This window comes from Peromyscus eremicus, chromosome 14 (genome assembly GCF_949786415.1).
Source record: "Peromyscus eremicus chromosome 14, PerEre_H2_v1, whole genome shotgun sequence".
NCBI classification, from domain to species: domain Eukaryota; kingdom Metazoa; phylum Chordata; class Mammalia; order Rodentia; family Cricetidae; genus Peromyscus; species Peromyscus eremicus.
In genome coordinates, this window is record NC_081430.1 from 40,429,032 (window position 1) to 40,449,518 (window position 20,487).

Here is a 20,487-nt window from a genome sequence, read left to right on the forward strand (position 1 = left end):
TTCAAAAATGAACTCCCATTTCCTTAAGAAAACATTTCTACACGAACTGCTATAAAACCAAGACTTTTGAGTTCTAGACACACACACACACACACACACACACACACACACACGCACGCACGCACGCACACGCACACACACGTGCCCGCCTCTGTACTGAAAGGGTTGTATTTTAAAAACTCAAAATACACGTCTTCTCATCTATGCCTATGCAGCATGTCCTTTTCGTTCCAATCTAATGCTTAGATAGTTAAAAACATAGTTCAAGCTGGGAGGTGGTGGTGCACTCCTTTAATTCCCCACACTCCAGAGGCAGAGGCAGGTGGATCTCTGAGTTTGAGGCCAGCCTTGTGTACAGAGAAGAGTTCCAGGACAGCCAAGGCTACACAGAGAAACCCTGTCTTGAAAACAAAAAACCATAGTTCAAAACACTGCAATGATTTCTAATCATTTCTAATGCCAGTACATAGTTCAATCTCACTAAATATGAGCTGAGTATTATAAATCCTGGATCAGTCAGTCCCAAACTGCAGGTATTTTCCCAGGTCTGATAAAATATGCATTCTGTCCCCTCCCTTTATTCTTCATGAGAGGAAACACCAAGGTACAGTAAGCAGGGAGTGGGAAGTGGTGGGTGGGCAGGCTGGGGACAGGTGAGGAAAAAGGAGGTCGTTCTGATTCTTGGAATTAGGAGTTCATGGTCATGACACTGGGAGACTGGCTTTCCCCAGCCCTACCCTGGAGCCTTCTGCCTTTTTGAACTTACCACAACACTGACTCCCAATCTCTGAATTTGGGGCAAAACTCATTCCAATATAAGCTTTTACAGAGATTTCTTTAGCTTCAATTTCCTGTAAGTTTTGAGTTAAAGGGACATGTAACAGTCATTGCCGATGAGGTATAAAAAGAACTCCCAAGTGTCTCTCTGTCACACACCTCTCTTATAAGCTGTGCCTGTATTTCAGGAATTAGAAGTGATCAGTGAGAATTTGGCAGTTCATTATGATTGAAGCTGGCTTCTGAACTGAATAGAAACTTACATTTAATGTCCCTTTTCCTTCAAGTGAAGAAAAACAAGTTCAGCTTTCCTTTCTCTTCAACAGACTGTGAATCCAAGCCAGTCCACTAGTAGAATTAAGCTCCAGTCTCTGAATTTGAAAAAAAAAAAAAAATCTGATTGGCCTTTCCCACTGTCTATCATGACTTAGGATAGCAGATGGAAAAATAGAAGTTGAAAAAGTATTTTGATCTTGAACAATCCAGAACCAGTAGGGAAACCTCTGGACAACCTCTGTGGAGTGAAACCAGCATTTAAAGAATGGAGAGTTTTAGAAAAGGCCTAGTAGGCCCAAAGAGGAAATAGTTTTGAAACTCCTGACTCTTTCACAGAGGGACCACTAGAGACAGATCCTTGATTAACTTTCCAGGCTTCTTTTCCCAGAAACTTCCAAGTGACAGATGGATACTGGGAGCAAACCGTGCCAACACTGATGCTGGCTGTTCTTTTTGGGTCTCTAATAGTCACCACAAACCACATACCAGTGCCATGCTAGAAGCAGAAAGAGACGAGGAGGCTCAATAGACAATAAACTCCCAAAGCCGGGTGCACCGCGTGCTTCAGGCGTGCTCAGCATCAAGGAGTCTATTGAAAGCAACCCCCTTGGGATTTCCTGTCACACACAGGTAACTGCACACAGGAAACGGTGGTAGACCACCCCCAACAAGGAGCGGCCACAGCAGGTGTTGACTTAAACTTGAGTGATTCAGGAAGACACTCGGGCGTGAGTCAGCGTTCCTCAGTTTCTTACACAGTAGGCCACTGTCACTGTACCCCACATTCCTTTGGGTTTTCCAACTCCTCTCCCTCAAAGTCTGGTTTCAAACTCTTTTTTTGTTCAATCTCCACCTGCCAAAATAAAAGATGGAGAACATATCAGGAATAAGAGCAAGGGAGAGGAAAAGCACAAAAGTGAACGAGCCAAAAGAACCTCACAAGGGTCCTTGGGATTGCTTGGAATTTTGTGGATATTCCGGGCTGCTGCCATAACGGAACCGCTAGTCCTGAGTATACCATGATCCTCTTTAAGGTGTGGAATTCCCTCTTCTTCACGGTCCTTCTGGGAAATTCTTATTTTTTGTCTTGCAGCATTGCTCAAAAAGTACCTTTGCTCCTCACTCAGTTGGGAGACTGAGTTTCCTCTGAATAGTTCTGGTATCCCTGGCTCCGCTATTCCATAGGCTCCATGGAATAGGAGCAAAATCTAGTTCATTTCATCCAATGGTGTAGAAATCCGGTAGGTGACTGATGACTCTTTACAGAAAGGATAAATCTTTTTGTCATTGACCACTTCAGCCCCTCCAACTACTTCTTTTCTTCCAAGTCTCTAAGCTAATAAGTACTGGAACATTTACTAGTTAGCCTGTCTTCTGCAAAATACTGTCAAGAAGTTGCCCTTTGAAAGTAACATGACTTGGGCTAGAGAGACGGCTCAGCGGTTGAGAATACTGGCTGCTCTTCCCGACGGCCTGGGTTCACTTCCCAGCACCCCCATGGTGGCTCACCAATGTCTGGGGCTCCAGTCCCAGGGCCTCCTCGGGTGCCGCAAACATGTGGTGCACAGACATGCATGCAGACAAAACACCCACACACATCAAATAAATAATTGATAAAATCGTTTGAAAAGAGCAACATGCCTTAACTAAAGCCTCTGGTAAGTCAGGAAGGGACTGCTTGAACTGAGGAATCTCATTCTGGCTGCTCCTCAGCCTTACATTGAATATTAGGCCTCTCCTCTTGGAGGTAACAATTGAAGATAGATTACAGTCCATGGCTGTGTGTGTGTGTGTGTGTGTGTGTGTGTGGTGGGGGTGGTGGTGGTGGGGGTGCTAGTTTTTTTCCTGGCCACAAGATGGGGCATTTGTTCTTTTTGGTGGTTAAACGGTTTTAGATGACACAACTGAGAAAATATTTAAAGGGACAATAAGTTACATAAATCTGTGGGGATCATCATCCATTGGAAATTATCAAACAACTTGGCAAAATCTTCAAGCCTCTTTCTCCTCCCTCTTTGGAAGTCGATCTTCTACCAAACGTCTACCTCTTTGCATGATAAGCCCTCCTTTGAGGACGATCGACCTATAATCTGAGCACTCAGAGGTAGAAAAACAGAGCTTGAACCAGACTGAGCTACAGAGGGAGACTCTGTCTTCAAACAGAACCCCCCCCCCCAAGAAAACCAGCTCCAGCATTGATGGCAGACACATCTCCCACAACCTCAAGCACTGCAAAAGGGTTTGGTTTTTAAGTTTACACTTACTGCCCTGTGCCTGCCTCTTTTGTGTTCTGATGCACACAGTGCCTGTAGATGAAATGCTTGCTTCAGCTTATCATGTTCCCAGGACTCCCCTCCATCTCCAAGTTCACTCCAAAACTGGAATTAGGTCATGGATGAGTAACAATTGTTGCTTGGCGCCGCTGTTCTATTTGCTATTATTCACGATGTCAGACATTATATTCTTCTCTCTCTTCAGCCCCTTAATTCTTTTTTTCCAAACCTTTCTCTTACTCAGGAGAGAGTATTTCATTAAAGTCAGAGCCGATTCATCCACGGCTATGAATGTAAAGTGCCTTGATATGAGAAGCATTTGCTGAAAGGAATAAGAGGGAGGGGATGAACGGACAAATGGACTAGGAAACATCAGCTAGTTTCCGGAGGCTACCTTGTAGCTGTAGTGTGCGGAGTAATTGACCCACTTCCTGACACCGGGCTTGTCTTCCACAGAGATGGATCTCACAGCTGCTTTGGAGGCAGAAGTGGTGGGCATGCTGAACTCGACGTTTACATGATTGGCAAATCTGGAAGGCACTTCCCGGTCTGAGCCAAGTTCAAGGTGGCAAAAGAAACAGTGTGGATGACCAGAAGCTAGAACAGAAAGAAAGAATCCAGGGGTCAAGTTCTTTGAGGATGAAATTAAAAAGGAGAAGAAGCTACAGCCACTTTGATAATAATGGAGGTCTGCAGGCTGTGAACCTGGCAGGGTCCAATGCTGAGCAAGAGGGTGTCCGTAGGCAGACATCAGCCTCTGTGTGCCTCAGACCCTTTGATCCAATGTCTCTTGATTACTGCAGCCTGGAATACTAGCATAAAACCCACAGTCTGAGGGGGCTAGAAGATGGCTCAGTGGTTAAAAGCAATGGCTCTTCTTCCAGAGGACCTGGTTCAATTCTTAGCACCCACATGGCAGTTCACAGTTGTCTGTAACTCCAGTTCCAGGGGAATCTGACAACCTCACAAAGCCATACACACAGGCAAAACAGCAACACACACAAAATAAATGCATCAATATCAAGGTGATTAAACATTATTTGTAAACAGAAACAGAACCCCACAGTCTGAGAAACCGGGGCCTTTATGCGTGTGTAGGTCAGAGAGCTGTGTAGCACAGCGTGAGGGGCTTAAGAGAGGAAGAATGAAGAAGGGGAGATTAGCACTTGGCACCTAATAAAACATCAGTGACAGCCACCAGGGGCAAACCGCTTTCCTTTCCAAGATGAATTTTCTTAATAGCACTTTAAATTTTAGAGATGCCTCAGGCATGTTTCTGTGGGCGGGTGATATATGAAAGTGACAGACTCACAGACGCATGCCTGAAATCTGGGAATACAGTGCAATGGACGGACAAGCTGATGATCTGCAGTCATAAGGCCTTGGTTGCTCGGCAGTTCTCCTCGGAGTGGAAAAGTCCTTTGTTCTCTTCTGACCTGAATTCCTCCTCTGGGAACTGGAGTCATGAGGAGGGGAATGTATGAAAAGGGGCTGTACAATAAATACAGAATTAAATTGCAGTAGGGCGCTATGGAGAGTAACTCAGTCTCTACGGGTCAACTGTACTTACAGGCAAAATTAGGATCTGCTTTTCACTTGATAGGTTAGATTTGAGGAGGAAGAGAGTTTAGTTCTGCAGCTATGACATTCGAGCATCACCATCCTTCATTAGACACAGCGGGGATGACTGGGTGCCCTGTGCCTGGGATGACGCTAGCTGCTCCACACGGACTCTCTTGCTGAATTTCAGCACAAAGCCTCAAAGCTGCAGCTCTCAACCTGTGGGTCATGACCCTTTCGGGGGGGTCACATATCAGATATCCTGCATCTCAGATATTTACGTTATGATTTATAACAGTACAGTTTTGAAGTAGGAACAAGATAATTTTATGGTTGGGAGTTCCCACAACCTGAGGAACTGTATTAAAGGGTCGCAGCATTAGGAAGGATGAGAACTACCGTCTTAAGGGCACTGAGGTTTCTGGAGGGCCAAAGTAAGCTACCAGAGGTCTTAGCTAGAAATTGGCAGAACTATCTATGACTGTGGACTGTCGTCCTTTTGTCTGAGTCCTATGACTTCATGGTCCCCAAACACAGAGGCCCGGTTGTGGGACAATAGTATGGAGACAGAGAGCAGCAAGCTGCAGACGAGCAGTGTGACACGGCTCTGACTGAACTGTATCCATCTTCCCTGCTCCTCCAAGTAAACCGCTCCAATTTTCTTTATTGCTCTGGGTAGGATTTTTCAATCTCGGCGTGTAAGGAGATACACACCCTCTCTCCAAGGAGAACACTAGAGTGAAGTATTTGTTTTTCTCTGTTTCACAAACGTAAAATAGTTCAATGGGTATTTCTAAAGAACAAGGCTAGGAAATTTAACTGAAAAATTTGCACTGGTTTTTAGGAAAGGAATTGAAATAAGAATATATATATATATATATATATATATATATATATATATATATATAAAATAAAAATGATGACATCTGAAAATGAATCTGTTCAATCTATCCTTCTGTGTGCCACAGACTAATTATAGAGCTATCACTTATCAGCATCACTAATACTCTGCCTCACACTTAAAAGCACCACCCAATTTCATTTTGAATGAGCTAGGTATTAATAATCGTACTTCGTAGATGAGAAAAATTAAGATTTCTCCGAAAGGGTTTAGTAAATTGCCTGAGGTCACACCACCATTAAGCAGCAGGGCTGAGAATAAAATTCAGATCTCTCTGACTCCAAAGCAGGTTCTAAATACTTGGTACACTGCTATGGAATTTGCTTACTACAGTGCAGAAGGCCTCTTCACTCAAATAGGAATTCAAACAACTGTTTTTATCTAATTAGCTTTATTTGACATTGCTGGAATTCTGACATTTCTCTTTTTAAAATGTGACTCCCTCCTCAGATTGTCTTTAAGTGTATTCACAGGAAACTCTCTGTAAGCCACATCTGGTCCTGGATTCCTAAGCTCAACTATTGAATGTGTAAGGGTGGTGGACCATTGGGGCAAAACAATTTGAAAGCCGGTATTGTTTAATTCATGGCAACACAAATTATTTATATATAAAATAACACACATATATGTTAACTTGTCTTTCTTGATGAAATTGAGCATTAAAATTCGGATTGATTTATTTCCAAAAAAAGGGCCATCACATTGGGAGCGTTTTCTCTTTACCTAGACCAATAAGAAGCAGAATCAGAAAAAAAAAAAAAAAGAAAAGAAAAAAGTTACTTGTGCAGGACTGAATGTTTCATCTCTTAGCATGTTCTGTGGGCCATGCATGTCCCCATGTAGGACCAGGGAACAGTGTACACAGAGGGGCTTGGACCTTGGGGCCTTTGCTAGAATTCAGACACTTTCATGATAATGGAGGTTGTGGTTATGGAAAAACAATCTGTACAAAGCAATTTACCAGCAGGGCAATTCAGTGGTGCAACTCCTTTAGTCCCAGCATTTGGGAGGCAAAGGCTGGTGTATTTCTGTGGGTCAGCCTGGTCTACAAAGCAAGTTCCAGTACAGCCAGGGCTACACAGAAACCTTGTCCCCCAAAAAACAAAAACCAACCCCCCAAGATGGCAATTTACCAAGGGTAACACCTAGACAAAGAACTCAGAAAATGGGTTGGAATCAGTAGGTCATCACCAGCTCTCTGGTTTTGTGACTAGGAAGGCAGAAGCTGGGCAATGATTGGCAGCTGTACTGGTTAGCTTTGTGACAACTTGACACAAGCTGGAGCCATCAGAGAGGAAGGAACCTCAGTTGAGAAAATGCCTCCATGAGATGGAGCTGTAGGCAAGCCTGTAGAGCGTTTTCTTAATTAGTGATTGATCGGAGAGGGCACAACCCATGGTGGACGGTGCCATCCCTGGGTTGGTGGTCCTGGGCTCTGTAAGAAAGCAGGCCGAGCAAGGCATGTGGAGCAAGCCAGTAAGCAGCACCCCGCCATGGCCTCTGCATCTTGATTGCTCTGGTCACTTGTCAACTTGAGCCAAGTGGCCCAAGGACCAAAAATGATGCTAAAAATGTGTCTCCATGGCTGTACCCAGGAGACAACTATTAGTGTCTGTGACTAGTGCTGCTCTGGAGCTCTCTTTTCTGATAATGTGTTGTTTAAGCTTTCCTCAGTTCAATGACCTACTCATACTGAAGCCTCCCTCCCCCCATTCCCATTTAAGGTCAGCCCTTGTTGCATATAATTAAAATCCTTCACACAGTACTGTTAAGTACTTTAAGTCACTTTGAGATTATTTGTATACATTGAGAAACTACAAATCTTTGTTCCCATGGTGGAAATGCATGGCGGCATGTATCTATTTGGCTTCATTTATAAAGGGGACCTGGTGCAGTAAGAAAAGACCCCTGGATGCGGTTTTCGTGACTTTAGGTGAGTCACATCATCTCTCAGGTTTTACTCTTTCATCTGAGGTCCCAGCTGAAAGCCTAGTACTTTCGTAGCTCTCTTTTCCCCAGGGCTCCTGTGCCAAAGGAGAGAGAATCCAGGGCTTCTCATTTCCACCGGAGAGAGCTCGGCCTGGATGGCCGAGGCAGCAGGCACAAAAGCCCCAGGAGAAACACAGTGCTGAGCAATGAGTAGGCAAGCACAGAGAGGAAGGCTGCTCTCAAAACCCAGTCAGTGTAGAAGCAGGGGGTGGCTGCCCCAGCCTCCGGCACAGAGGTCCGATTGTCCCCTCAGCTTGCATGGCTACACCCAGTGTCTGACACAGAATGCCGGTGTTTGCCTGCTCCCCGGGCAGCCTCAGGAGTTGATTAGACTGCACGGTCTCTTGCTATCTCATCAAATTCCGTTTAAGATATGATAATGCAGCCATTCCACACTTGTAGCAGAACGCCCTGAATACACGGTAATCATTCCACAGTGGTAAGGCGAGAAAGCCTGGGCATGGCGTTTCAACCAGGATTTCAAGCCAGTATTTTTTTTTTCTTCTCTTCCTTTTGCCTGACTAGCTAATCCACTTTCCTTAACAGATGGGCACAGTTTATTACAGACAAGAAGTGGTTTAAAGGCTTGTGGGATCACAGGCTCTTCACGGGCCACTGAGGTCACTTAGACATACTCCAAAAAGATCAAGCCATTACAGCTGCTTACTGCTGCCTTGTTTTGGCACTCATAAAGTCTTGTTAGTAGCTGCCTTCTGGACTCCCTCAGACACAGCAGCACAGCCTCCGGCTGTGAGCAGGACAGCTAGGCTGGGAAGTTGGTTTGTTTAAATCGAACACTCCCTTCTTTACTCTCTGTCTGGTGGAACTCTGGCCTTTTGGACCTTGATATCCTGACTATTTAGTCTCTTTTCCGTCAAGAGCCCCAAAGCCAAACGCTGGGGCTGAAGACATTATGACTGACAGTACCTAGCTGCAGAAGGGCTCACTTCTCCCATATACTGTGTATGTGATTGGATATACAGTGGCTCTTTCACCTTCATGAAGGAGATAAAGATTCCTCTTCAGAACCCACGAGCTTTCCCGGGTCTGGGAATGAATTGTGTTAAGCTAACACTTAACGAGTTCCAGAAGAACAAAACTTCAAGGTGCTGGAGAGACAGCTCTATAAGTACAATGCTAATATAGGGTCCTGCATTTGATCCTAGGAACTAATATGAAAGAGCTAGGTGTGGCGGTGCGTGTCTATAATCCCAAAGCCGGGGAAGGGCTGGAGAGATGGCTCAGAGGTGAAGAGCACTGGCTGTTCTTGCAGAGGACCGGGGTTCTATTCCTACCACCCTCGTGGTGAGCCACAATCCACTGTAACTTCAGTTCCATGGGATCTGGAGCCCTCTTCTGACCTCTGCAGGCCGTGTGCACACACGGTGCATAGACGTGTATGCAGCCCGAACACCCATACACAAAGTAGTAAAACAATTCAAACAACCACAAAACGAACCACAACAGGGCAAACAAAGATAGGGGACTCACTTGGGCTCACCGGTCAGTCAACACAGCTGAACCGGCAAACTGGGTCCCAGGCCAGTGAGAGACTCTCTCACAAACGGGGTGACGGGCACCCGAGCAACGGCATCTGATGACATTCTCTGACCTCTACACATATGTGCACACACACACACACACACACACACACACACACACGCACTCATGCATACACACACAACTCAGAAGCTTCCCTGGAAAGCTCTTTAGCGGCTCAGCTGAGTAGTATACAGTACATTTTTATGAGAGATGAAGAATGCTAACTAAGGTAGGGAACAGATGACATATAGGAGGTCATTCTGGTTGTTACCACATGCAGACTTCCTGGTCTCCTATTCTCCCCTCTCTACTACCACCATTTCCACCACACAACATAATCGAATGCTGCACCCAGGCTCAGGCTAGAGTAGGTCGACCCCAGCTCTTAAGCAGTCTCAGTGCTTGTCTTCTAGAGGACCCCCACCTACCTGAGTTCTTGTCTGGCAGCCGGTTTATCCTCCACACAATGGCGTTGAAGGCATGCTCATACTTGGCCGTTCCCAGAGTTACTCTCATGACTGGCTCAGAGCCAGAGGCACCAGCGGAGCCAAAACTTGCCCCCCGGTTCACTTTGGCTTTCAAAGACTTTTCCCCTAGCACACTTTCCCGGCGGAAGTTTTTCACCCACTCACTGGGCACTGGGTAGCGCACCATCACGTTCTCACAGGGAACCTGAGTCAGAGGGTCGCGGTTAGAAGAGAAGCCAGGAGACATCCTCAGCCAGCTCTGCACCTCCACCTCTGCCCCATTGATGCTCGCCGCCGTCCTGAGTGTGAAGGGCAAGGTCTTCTCAGCAAATACGGTCCTAAACCTCATGAGCTCAAACCGGCATGCGTCCAGAGGGTTGAAGAGAATAACTCGGGAACTGTTAAACACGTCCTCATCCACACACCCGTGGAAACGGCACTCGTGGAGCTTGATCCACTTGGTGGTGGTGGTGGGCATGATGTCCTGACGAGAAACGATTTCGTTTCCTTTGATAAGGATGTCATTGAGGCCCAAGCGGCACTCGGCGAGCCCGGAGAGGAAACTCAGAATGTGGATCCGTGTCAAGACACGGTGCTGTAGGATCTGGTTGTCTCCTTTGCTTACGGTGCCCAAGAATTCGTCCCTCACATCCACCGTAATCTCCTCTTCGAGGTAGTTTAAGCCAACTGTGCTCAAGTCCATGGACAGCACGGGTAAATCCATGAGACAGTCCTGAACTGCGTGGATGAAGCTCAGGAAGTCATCGTAATTGGTGGTGCCCAGTTTAATCACCTGCTCCCTCTCTGCTGTGTGGGCCACGGCAGGTTTGGGCTGGTATTTCTTTTTTTCCTTGTAAGTGACACGGTCTATCCTCAAGCTGTGGATCCTCCCGTTCTCATCATAGTTCTGGAGCCGGGGTTCTGAAACCTCGTGGCAGATCTCCAGCTTGAATTCACGGAATGGTTTTTCTAGCCCCTGCTCATAATACAGCTGCAGGTAACCACTGCCCGTCAGCTTGATGTAGATTGGTCCCCAGTGCCTGGAGGACATGATGTTTTTCTTCTCGGGGATTCTCAGCATCATTGGCCATCCATCTCTGGGCTGAGACAGAGCTGAGGCAGGCGAGTGAGCATCTAGTTCAACCCAGGCTATGGGGTCATCATCAGGCAGGGATGTACTGCCAACGTGATCGGGATCGTCAATGTGGAGTTGTTTGAGCCTTTCAATAGCATCAGGGTGGGACTGGCTTTTGCCTGAATCGTCAAAACTGATGGCATCCTGGTAGATGACGATGAGGGAATCTCTTTGGCTTTTGCCCGTGGTACTGGAAATTGAACTGTTTTGGGAGCGCCGTTCCTGCTCTTCAAAGAAAGCACTGAATGGGTTGATAGGGGAGGGCTGCACATCCTGTAGAGTCTCATTCAGGAAAGGATTGGTGGCCCTCCAGGGGGGTGCCTCGATTACAGAAGGTGGACGGTTTAAGGAGGAAATATCCAGCTTCTGCACTTTGGAGAAGTTCATCAGCGTGCTCTTGGGACGGTCCCTCTTAAATGACCCAGTTGAGTTGGAAGGTACATCTGGGATTGCAGTTGCGACAGATGGCGGATTTGGCTTCGTGGGAGAGGTGACTGGCGGCAAAGGGCAGCTGACTTCATTGTCATCAAAAGTGACCCAGCTGGGGAAACGAGTAGCGGTCCCTGGCGGAACAGCAGGGTGCCCATTCATGGCTGGACTGCCAGCCTGCCAACTGATGGCCTCCATCTCTACTTCTTCATCTTCCTGGAGGGAGGAGGAATTGTCTGGAAAAAAAAAAAAAAAAAGACAAGACATGAGGAGCTGCCCCTCAGGGCCTTAAAGGAAAGTGAAGCTAGGGAGGCAAGCACAAGTCTCATGGTTTTCAGTGGCCTTCTAGAGGTGCCACCACATTAAATGTAGTAAGAACATGACGGCTTTGTAAGACAGATGCACTAATGTGTGAAACAGATGCTTTCTGCACTTGGCTCTAAGGTGTGTGTTCTTAATTTATAAACATTGAAATGTCTCTCCCATGTGAAATGATACAAACTGACTTTTTAAAATTAAACTATAGTCTATCAGTCGTAATGACAGCACAGAGCCTTAATTATGGCCCAAATATGATCAATACGAACGAATGACAAAATGTGAGCACCCTCAACGTGCAGGTAATAAATCCATACACCTGAACAATTTGGTCACTGGTCAGAACATGGTCCAAAATAGGGACTTCTGTGCTTGTGAAAAAAACTTCAAGAACACAAGACAAGAATCTTGTGACCTCGGTTTCTCCAAAAACAAGGAATTGTTCTTGGACTGTATTTTCATACTCCCTCCAGGTGCAGTGGGTAGGAGTGAGTTTACTTCAGCTGTTGTTAATTCATATGCCTCTAAATGAAAAACTATGTTTTCCCCATGTGTGACTTGTTCTTGTGGTTGTATACAGCTTGAACTCATGAGACCTTTACTCATGTGACCTTCCTTAACCCTCAGGGTATACACAGTCTGATGCTCTGAATAAAGATGGCTATTGTATGAGACTTTAGTCCGCTTCATTTTTAGGCTCCATTCTCCCAGATTCCACTGCCTTTAGAGCAATAAACAGGTGACTGTTAAGAAATTCATGCACAGGGAAAAAAAAAAGAAAGAAAGAAAGAAAAGAAATTTAAGCACACAGTGGAATAATACCTAACCATTGCAGTGTTTACAAGTTTGTAGTAATATGAGGAAATGATCATGATATAATCTCTCTTTTTTTTCCTCTAAGTTTCCATCTCTGGGTTTATGTACTTTATAATTTAAAAGGTTATTACAAATAAAATTCTGTCCTAACAGAGCCTTCAAGAAAGAAAATAACCGATTTGGGTTTTAATAAGAGGATGGTCCAAACTTGTGAAGCTTAAGTCCCTAAGTGTGTGAGGAAGTTGTGGGGAAGGGACCACAGGCTTTTAGCAAGGAGGGCTGGATTCAGATAAAGATACAGAACAGATAAAAAAAATGTCAGGCATATAGTAAATACTCAGAGTTTTACTGCCCAGATGAGGAAGAAGTTTTGCTATGGGGTAGATCAATGCGTGCGTGTGTGCGTGTGTGTGTGCGTGTGTGTGTGCGTGCGTGTGTGTGTGATGCCACCCACTGTTTCTCTTGCCAGTCATTAGGGGTCAAACTGGAATTAGACACTTGAGTTTTATGACTGTCTCACTAATTCTTCATGCGTTTCACATCCAGTTATACCAAACCAGCCACACTACACACAACTGCACACATAATCAATTACACATGGAAGGGATGGCTGACTTGTTCTCCGTTCTTCCAAGAAATCCATTCAAACATACAGCAATTTCTTTCATTAAAAGGGTCATTTTGAAAGCCAGGCATGGTGGGACTCCAGTACAGGAGGAGTGGCATAAACTTGAGGTTTGCCTGGACTACTAGACAGAATCAGACCAGCCAGGACTACACAGCAAAGTTTTGTCTCTAAGGGGGAAATAAGAAGAGGCTGAAGGTTTCAGGAACAGGTTTGTTTTGCAAGCTCAAGGATCTGACTTCGAATCCCAGAACTTATACTAAAAATACAGGGAGAGTCTTGATAGACGATGGCTTTACAACTCTAACACACACACACACACACACACACACACACACACACACACTTCCCATTTTGAAAAGACAAGATCCCAGCACTCGGGAGGCAGAGCCAGCCTAGTCTACAGAGCGAGATCCAGGAAAGGTGCAAAGCTACACAGAGAAACCCTGTCTCGAAAAACTAAAAAAGATAAACAGTATGAATATATACCTACCCAGAGTCAACCCAGAATGCAATGAGCAAAAAGCACTTTCTGTATGGGTAGCATTGCAGAAATGACTTTCCCTCAGACGTGCTTTTGTAGACGTAGAATTTATTTATTTACTTATTCACTGGGGGAAAGCGGATGGGGGAAGGAAACAACCTAAGCTCATAGTATTTATACCTTATACATTTATTAATCTTTATTGTGTTTGTAATGAGAGATAAGGGGAACACTGTGGGTCACTGTAAAATATAGTAACTTCTTTGAAGCAGTCATACATCTCACAGCTCACAGGAGTCTCAATGTGGTAGCTCCCTGGAAGTCAGTGTCACCACCCATCCAGTCCCTTGCTGGCCATCGCCGTTCCCAGGGACATCCCTTCTGCCTTGAGTTCATCCTCACTCACTGGCTTAAGACAAGCTGAGCCCTGTCCCTTTGGAAGGTGGCTCTCTGCCAAAGCTGTTTATACTCTTGCCAAGGGATTCCCTTCTGTTGGAAACCTTGTCCACAGAATAGTCCCCTTCATCTCTGCTGCGACAAAAAATTAAAATAAATAAATAAATAAATAAATAAATAAATAAATAAATAAAGGAATAGAAGGAAGAAAGGGCTTGTGTCTCTACTGAAGATCATTTTCTTATAATAAACTCCCCTCAAAGCCAAGTTATTTAAAGTTCTAGACATTAGGGAATTGAAGCATTAGACTCAATGTACAATTTGTTAATTTCAGTGTTGAGAATTGAACTCAGGTTGTCACTCATACTAGACACTACCACTGGGCTACATCTCCAGCCATCAAAATACACACACACACACACACACACACACACACACACACACACATTTTTCTTTTAAAAGTGACTCAAGAATTCTTACATTAATTTACTGGAGAAAATAACAAGTTTGTCACAATGTACGGAGGGAATGTTTATCATAGCTTATCATAGCAATGTTTAGATCACCGAAAAGCTATAAATAGCAAACACTTCAACAACAGAAAACCATTCTATAAACTGCTGCGCCCTTAAAATAGAACCCTGTGCCACCTTTGAGATAATGCTCTTGCTGCCCATTTGTGGAGGGCAAATCAAGACCCTACGATCTGAATTTAAATTGCTCAGGTTTTAATTATGTCTCAGGATCTTACTAAAGCTACTTAACATTGGGTACATCTTTAACTTCTGTGTCTCAGTTTTCTATCTATGGGCTTAAAATTATTACATTATTTTATTTATTTAATGTGAAATGAAATTTAAGAAAATTATTAAATCCTACTGGATAGGTCAAAAACCTAACAATCAGTGGCTGCTCTTCCCATTACCCCTAGAAGAATCTATTCATTTATAAAGTAACTAGGTGTCTGAAAACATTAGGGTACAGTATTTCATAAGCCTTTGGAGACAACTGGCTCATGGAGTAAAATCAGGATTAAAAAATTTCAAATCCACATTCTTTCTCGTGAAAAACAAAAACAATGTGATATTGCTCACGTTAAAAAAAAAAAAATGTAAACTGGGCTGGGGGAGATGGCTGAGGGAGTCAAGTACCAGCCACACGAGTGTGAGGCCCTGAGTTCAGATTCTGAAAGCTCAGGTTCAGGAGCACATGTCTGTAATCCCAGTGATCCCAGGGCAAGACGGGGTTGGGAGGCAGAAACAGGAGGAGCCTGAGACAGTCACAGGCTGTGGACCTTACAGAAAGGGGACAGCTTTGCTACAGTCTGTGCTGAACAAGCCAGTTAGGTCTTTTTTTTTTCCAGTTTGAAATGGGCAAAAACTAATTATCTTAAATAGGAATTTAACTATCACCCATAATTCCATTTATTTAAAAAAAAATCCAGTATTTGGCTTAATTACTCTCCTTCCCACTCACTATTCAAAATAGCTTTTGTTATGATTTGAGTGACCGCCAAACAAGGGCCACATTTAAAGACCAGTTTCCCAGTCTATACTATAGGAAGACTGCTAAGGCCCAAGAGCTTTCTGGTATCATTACTGATACAAACTAAAGCACAGGAGTGAATCCTTAAGGATAAGCTTATACGAAATTAAATGACCACATAGGTAATCAATCAATATATTTGGGACACAGTAGACACCCTGCCACCACTATCCACCCCCTCAGTTGTTAACCTGATTCATTAATGTAATACCATCATGCAGGAGACCTATTTGCAAGATGCCCACTGAATTTGTTGGGAGAGGCGTGAGCAAAGTTCTCTGCTGCAGGTTTCTCAACACGAGCAAACAACCATAGTTATATAAGAGGACACACTTAGCATTGTAGCCAGCCTCTACTAGACATCAGGCGCTTAAGCGGCCATAAGCAATCTACAGTGTGAAAAGAGGAACACAGCATTTCTTAGAGATAGTAAAACTTAACCCCTTCTCTGCTGAGAAGACCGTGGTTTGGTGGTTTTAAGAAAACTGCCCAGAGGCTAAAGCGATGGCTCAGTGGTTAAAAGTTGGGTCCCTGCCAGCCATATGGCAGCCCACAACCATATGTAATTCCAGGTTCGGGGTTCTAACACCCTCTCCTGGCTCTAAGTATTGTACTCATGTGGTGCATATACATCCGTGCAGGCAAAACATGCATGTATGTAAAATAAATAAATAAATCTTAAAGAAAAAAAAGACAAGAAAAACTGCGTCTCCAATGAGATTAGAAGCCTTCTTGTTTTGAATTTTCATGCCTTCTTGCTTTAAATTTCCATTAACCATTATTTCATTCATGCATGGCTCACTACTGTAAAATCTGATCAACATTTTCCATTTGAGACTGGCAAGAGTCAGGCTAACATAGACTTCTTAGGGATTTCGTCCAATTTGAGGGAAAAGGGACAATTAAACAGAGGCTGACATCTTTGTTTATACAGACATTTCTGGGCAAAAAGTCACACACTATGTTAACCCAAATGTGTGAATGTATAAGGGCAAAAGAGTTACTCAAACGAACGTCTCGAAGGAGCATCTAACTTTAAAAAGTACAATGAGATTATTCAACTCCATGATAAAACAGGGCCAGAGATGAATGAAGCTCTACTTGCCCTCAGCTCTGTCCAGGTGATGATGCTTTCATGCTGATAAAGTGACCTGGCCAGAGATTTCCTGAAAACAGGAACAAATGCATCAAACCACCACTCAGCACAGGTAACACATGCATTAAGACATTCCTTTGTATCTACCAAGTATCTTCTTCAAACGGTGGGCACAGGCTTCCTGCCAGATCATCTCTCTACTTATCAAGACTGACTGACACAACACGTAGAGGAAAGAAGCAGGCATCAGAATTTGGAGTCTGTTAAATGTTTCAGGAAAATTCTATTTTCTTGCAAGTTGCCAATGTGTATCCTTACATATGGCCAGAGACTGGTCTTTTCTCTGGAGTTCCAGACTTTGGCCTCTGTTTGATCATAGACCGCTTTTCTGTAACTACCCAATACTCAGTTTCTATATCTTTTACTTTCTATCTTGTCCTCTAACAGGTAAACCTCAACCAATCTGGGCATACTGGTTCCCTGGCTCAATATGCATTGTCTTTATCTAAGTTTCTCCTAATGTCTTAGAGGAAAGCTCCATTCTCTAGCTCAGAGAACATGGCTCTAACATCTTGCTGTCGCTGGCAGGACCAACTTCAGTTGCCTGGCAGAGGGTCACCAGCAGGACTCAAAGATAGATTCTGAAAGAAGTGGGAAAGTGCTCTGTGGCTCAAAAATTTCAGAGACGTCACTGTAAGGGGCAATGTATGGTAGGAGGTAGCAGGAGAGGGAAGGAGCCTCCACCTTGACTGACTGAACACAGTTCCTATACCCAGAAGCTACCAGGCCTGGGACCCAAGAAAACCACTTCCTAGGAAGAGCATTGGCAAGTCCCCAGAAGCAGCTGCCTGACTCCAGTGCCAATGCTCTGACTGGAGGTGACTCATCAGAACTGTGTGCTCCACCTCCACACAAGTCTCCCTTGTATGCTTCCATATTCTCATGTCCTCTCCCCTTCGCCACATCCAGCTGTATGCCAGTTAACAACCCAGGGCATCTATACGCTCCAAGGAATCTCCAGATAACCGAGGCAAGTTCCAGGAAGTCAGTGAAGGGCTAGGGTGAATCAGTACACCTGAAACTGTTGCTAAGGAAACTGAATCCTGATCTTGCATTGTTCAGTGATAGCAATTTCTAATAGCATCATCTCTCTTGAGTGAGTAGGTAAAATTAAGTTTGGTACAATCATAAGACAATTCTCAGATCCTGAGATTGCTCAGGAAGTTAAAGACACGCCACACTATCACCTTCACAACCCTTTAATTGCAGTAATTAGGTTACAGAAAAAGGACGGATTTATAGAGGATTAGAGCATCCTACAATGAGGGCTTCATTACTCTCCTGGTTATGTTAGTTAAGCTAAGCCTCAGGGAGGATGTCACAGAGACCAAATGTCAGCAGTACCATGAGCTTGAAGGCAGCCTGGGTTATGAAGTGAGACCCTGTTCTCAAAACCCAAATGAAATGAAGATTTCAAGTCTCATCAGGGCCTCTGTCCGTAACACCCACAGTACTCTACTCTTAGCCGACGAATGTTCTATCATCAGTATATGCCCCGGCGGAGCTGGTACTTGCCATCCTTTTCATAGACAGCACTTCTTGTGTATATGCATATACATGCCCATGACTGTGTGCGTGCATGTGGAGGGCAGAGGCCAACCTCAGCTGTTGTCCCATAAGTTCCGCCCACTTTGTTTTCTGAAATAGTCTGTCGCTGGCCTGGAGTTCACCAAGTAGGCAAGGGTGGCTGGCCAGCAAGCCCCAAGGAGCTGCCTGTCTCCAGCTCCTCAGCACTGGAATTACAAGCATACATCACCATGCCTGGCTTGCACTTACTTATCCACTCACTTACCTATTTATTTATTTATAAAGTGTGAGTTTTGGGAATCGAGCTCAGGTCCTCATGCTCGGATGGTAAGCATTTCGCCACTGGAGCTATCTCCCCAGCCCTCCTCACATGTAGTGCTTCTGGGTATGTTTTCATCGTGTAAGCCCTAGTGATGGGCATTTCCGATTCATCCAAGTGAATTCTGTTCATTTGTTTGGGGTGTGGTGTTCATGACAATAAGCAGAGCTGGGAACTCTTACACATGATCACATAGGCTTGTGCACACACATGTGGCGGTGAGAGGAACAGACATTCTAGGTCTGTATCAGTCTGGATAACTAACCTCTCTTGACCTTGTTAAGCTGTAATACAGTTTCTGGAAGAAATTCTAGAAATCATGGTGGTGGCGGCGGTGGCGGCGGCGGCGGCGGCGGCAGCGGCAGCAGCAACATCACCAATTAGAATGTTAGCTGCAAGTCTTACAAGCTGGAAGGACCTCTACAGAGCCAGTCTCCTGTGTTACCCCAGATTTACTTCTCTTCATGTTGGTTTTGGCTACAACAAAATAACCAAACACCTCGTATATGCAACAGGTCATTTCTTTTCAAATGGATTTGAATTGCATAATTTGTTTTTTATTAATTCTCTTTTAGTAAGGTCAGAGGAGACGATCTTATAGACCACAATTAATAAAAGTAATAGGGGTTAGAGAGCTGATTCAGTGGTACAAGAGCACTCGCTCCTCCTGTAGAAAACCTGGGTTTATTTCTTAGCACCCACATGGCAGCATACAACTGCCATAACTCCAGTTTCAGAGGATCTGAGCCCACTTCTGACCGCTGAGGGCATCAGGCACACATGTGGTCCACATACATGCAGGCAAAACACTCACACACAAAATAATAAATAAATCTTTAAAATATTTTTTAAAAACCTGTGCACATATCAAGACAGTATCTTAGATAAATACAGAAAAAACTACTTTGTAACAATTCAGTGGATTAATTTAGCAGGTAGAGATTTAGGTATACTTCCAAATCTCTTAAAATTTCTGAGCAATTATATTAAGATAATCTGTGGGAGAACAGTTATAAACTGTTTCCAGAGGGTTCATTTGCTCAATATTTTTCCAGGCTTGTTACCACATCCATTTTCCAGCAGATATATACAAGTGTTTCTTGGGTGGACACACAGGCTCTCGAGGGAAAGGCTGCCTCGAAGAGGGTTTGTACTAATGCCCAACTGACTTCCTGAGCCATGCCTGGCTCTACTGCCAATTTAGAGCCATCACGAGGCAGAAGAGGGTAAAAGTGAGGTTCTTGAGTCAGATTGACCTTGCCCTACTACATGATAACTGTGCTCCTGGGAATGCTTCTCAGTCCTCCATACACTTCAGCAGCACCCAGTAATGTTGCCAGTTTCAAGAGTTTCATTAAGGACAGTGAATTTAAGAATGTCTGGCCTGGCTGGGTGTGGTAGTGCATGCAGGAGGCAGAGGCAGGCGGATCTCTGTGAGTTCGAGGCCAGCCTGGTCTACAGAGTGAGTTCCAGGGCAGCTAGGGCTATTAGACACCCTATCTCAGAAAAACAAAAACAAACAAATAAAAAAGGATGTCTGGCCCATAAGGCTAGGGAGATGGTGTAGTTGGTAAAATACTTGCCATGCAAACATGAGGGTCTGGGTTTGGATCTCCAGCACTCACATAAAATGTGGGGCTCAGCAGCACATGCCTACAATGCCAGTATTGGAGAGGCAGAGACAGGAGGATCCCTGGAGCTCAGTGGCCTGCCAGTCTAGTCAAATCAGTGAGCTCCAGGGTCAGGGTGTGACCTTGTCTCAAAACAATAAGGGAGATGGGGGCTGGAGAGGTGTTGGGTCACTGAGGACTCAGGGTAAGTTCCCAGCATCCATATGTCTGTAATGCAAGTTTGGGGGGAAGGAGAGAGAAGTATGGGGGATGGGGAGGGAAAAGAGAGAGGGAAGGAGCAAGCACCTGGTCATTGGTCAATAAATGTTATTGTAATAAGAA

General features: G+C 44.6%; 1 protein-coding gene across 1 annotated transcript in view; it reads right to left on the reverse strand.

Annotated features, from left to right (window-relative positions):
* Positions 1 to 313: 313 nt before the first annotated feature.
* Ston2 (stonin 2) overlaps positions 314 to 20,487 on the reverse strand; it is a 152,036-nt gene continuing 131,862 nt past the window's right edge. Inside the window, exons 5-7 of the mRNA XM_059279359.1 lie at positions 9,747 to 11,585; positions 3,721 to 3,923; positions 314 to 1,906 (exon numbers count right to left, since the gene is read on the reverse strand). Of these exons, the coding sequence (XP_059135342.1) occupies positions 1,823 to 1,906; positions 3,721 to 3,923; positions 9,747 to 11,585 (2,126 nt within the window). The 3' untranslated portion in view covers positions 314 to 1,822. The remainder of the gene's footprint in view (positions 1,907 to 3,720; positions 3,924 to 9,746; positions 11,586 to 20,487) is intronic.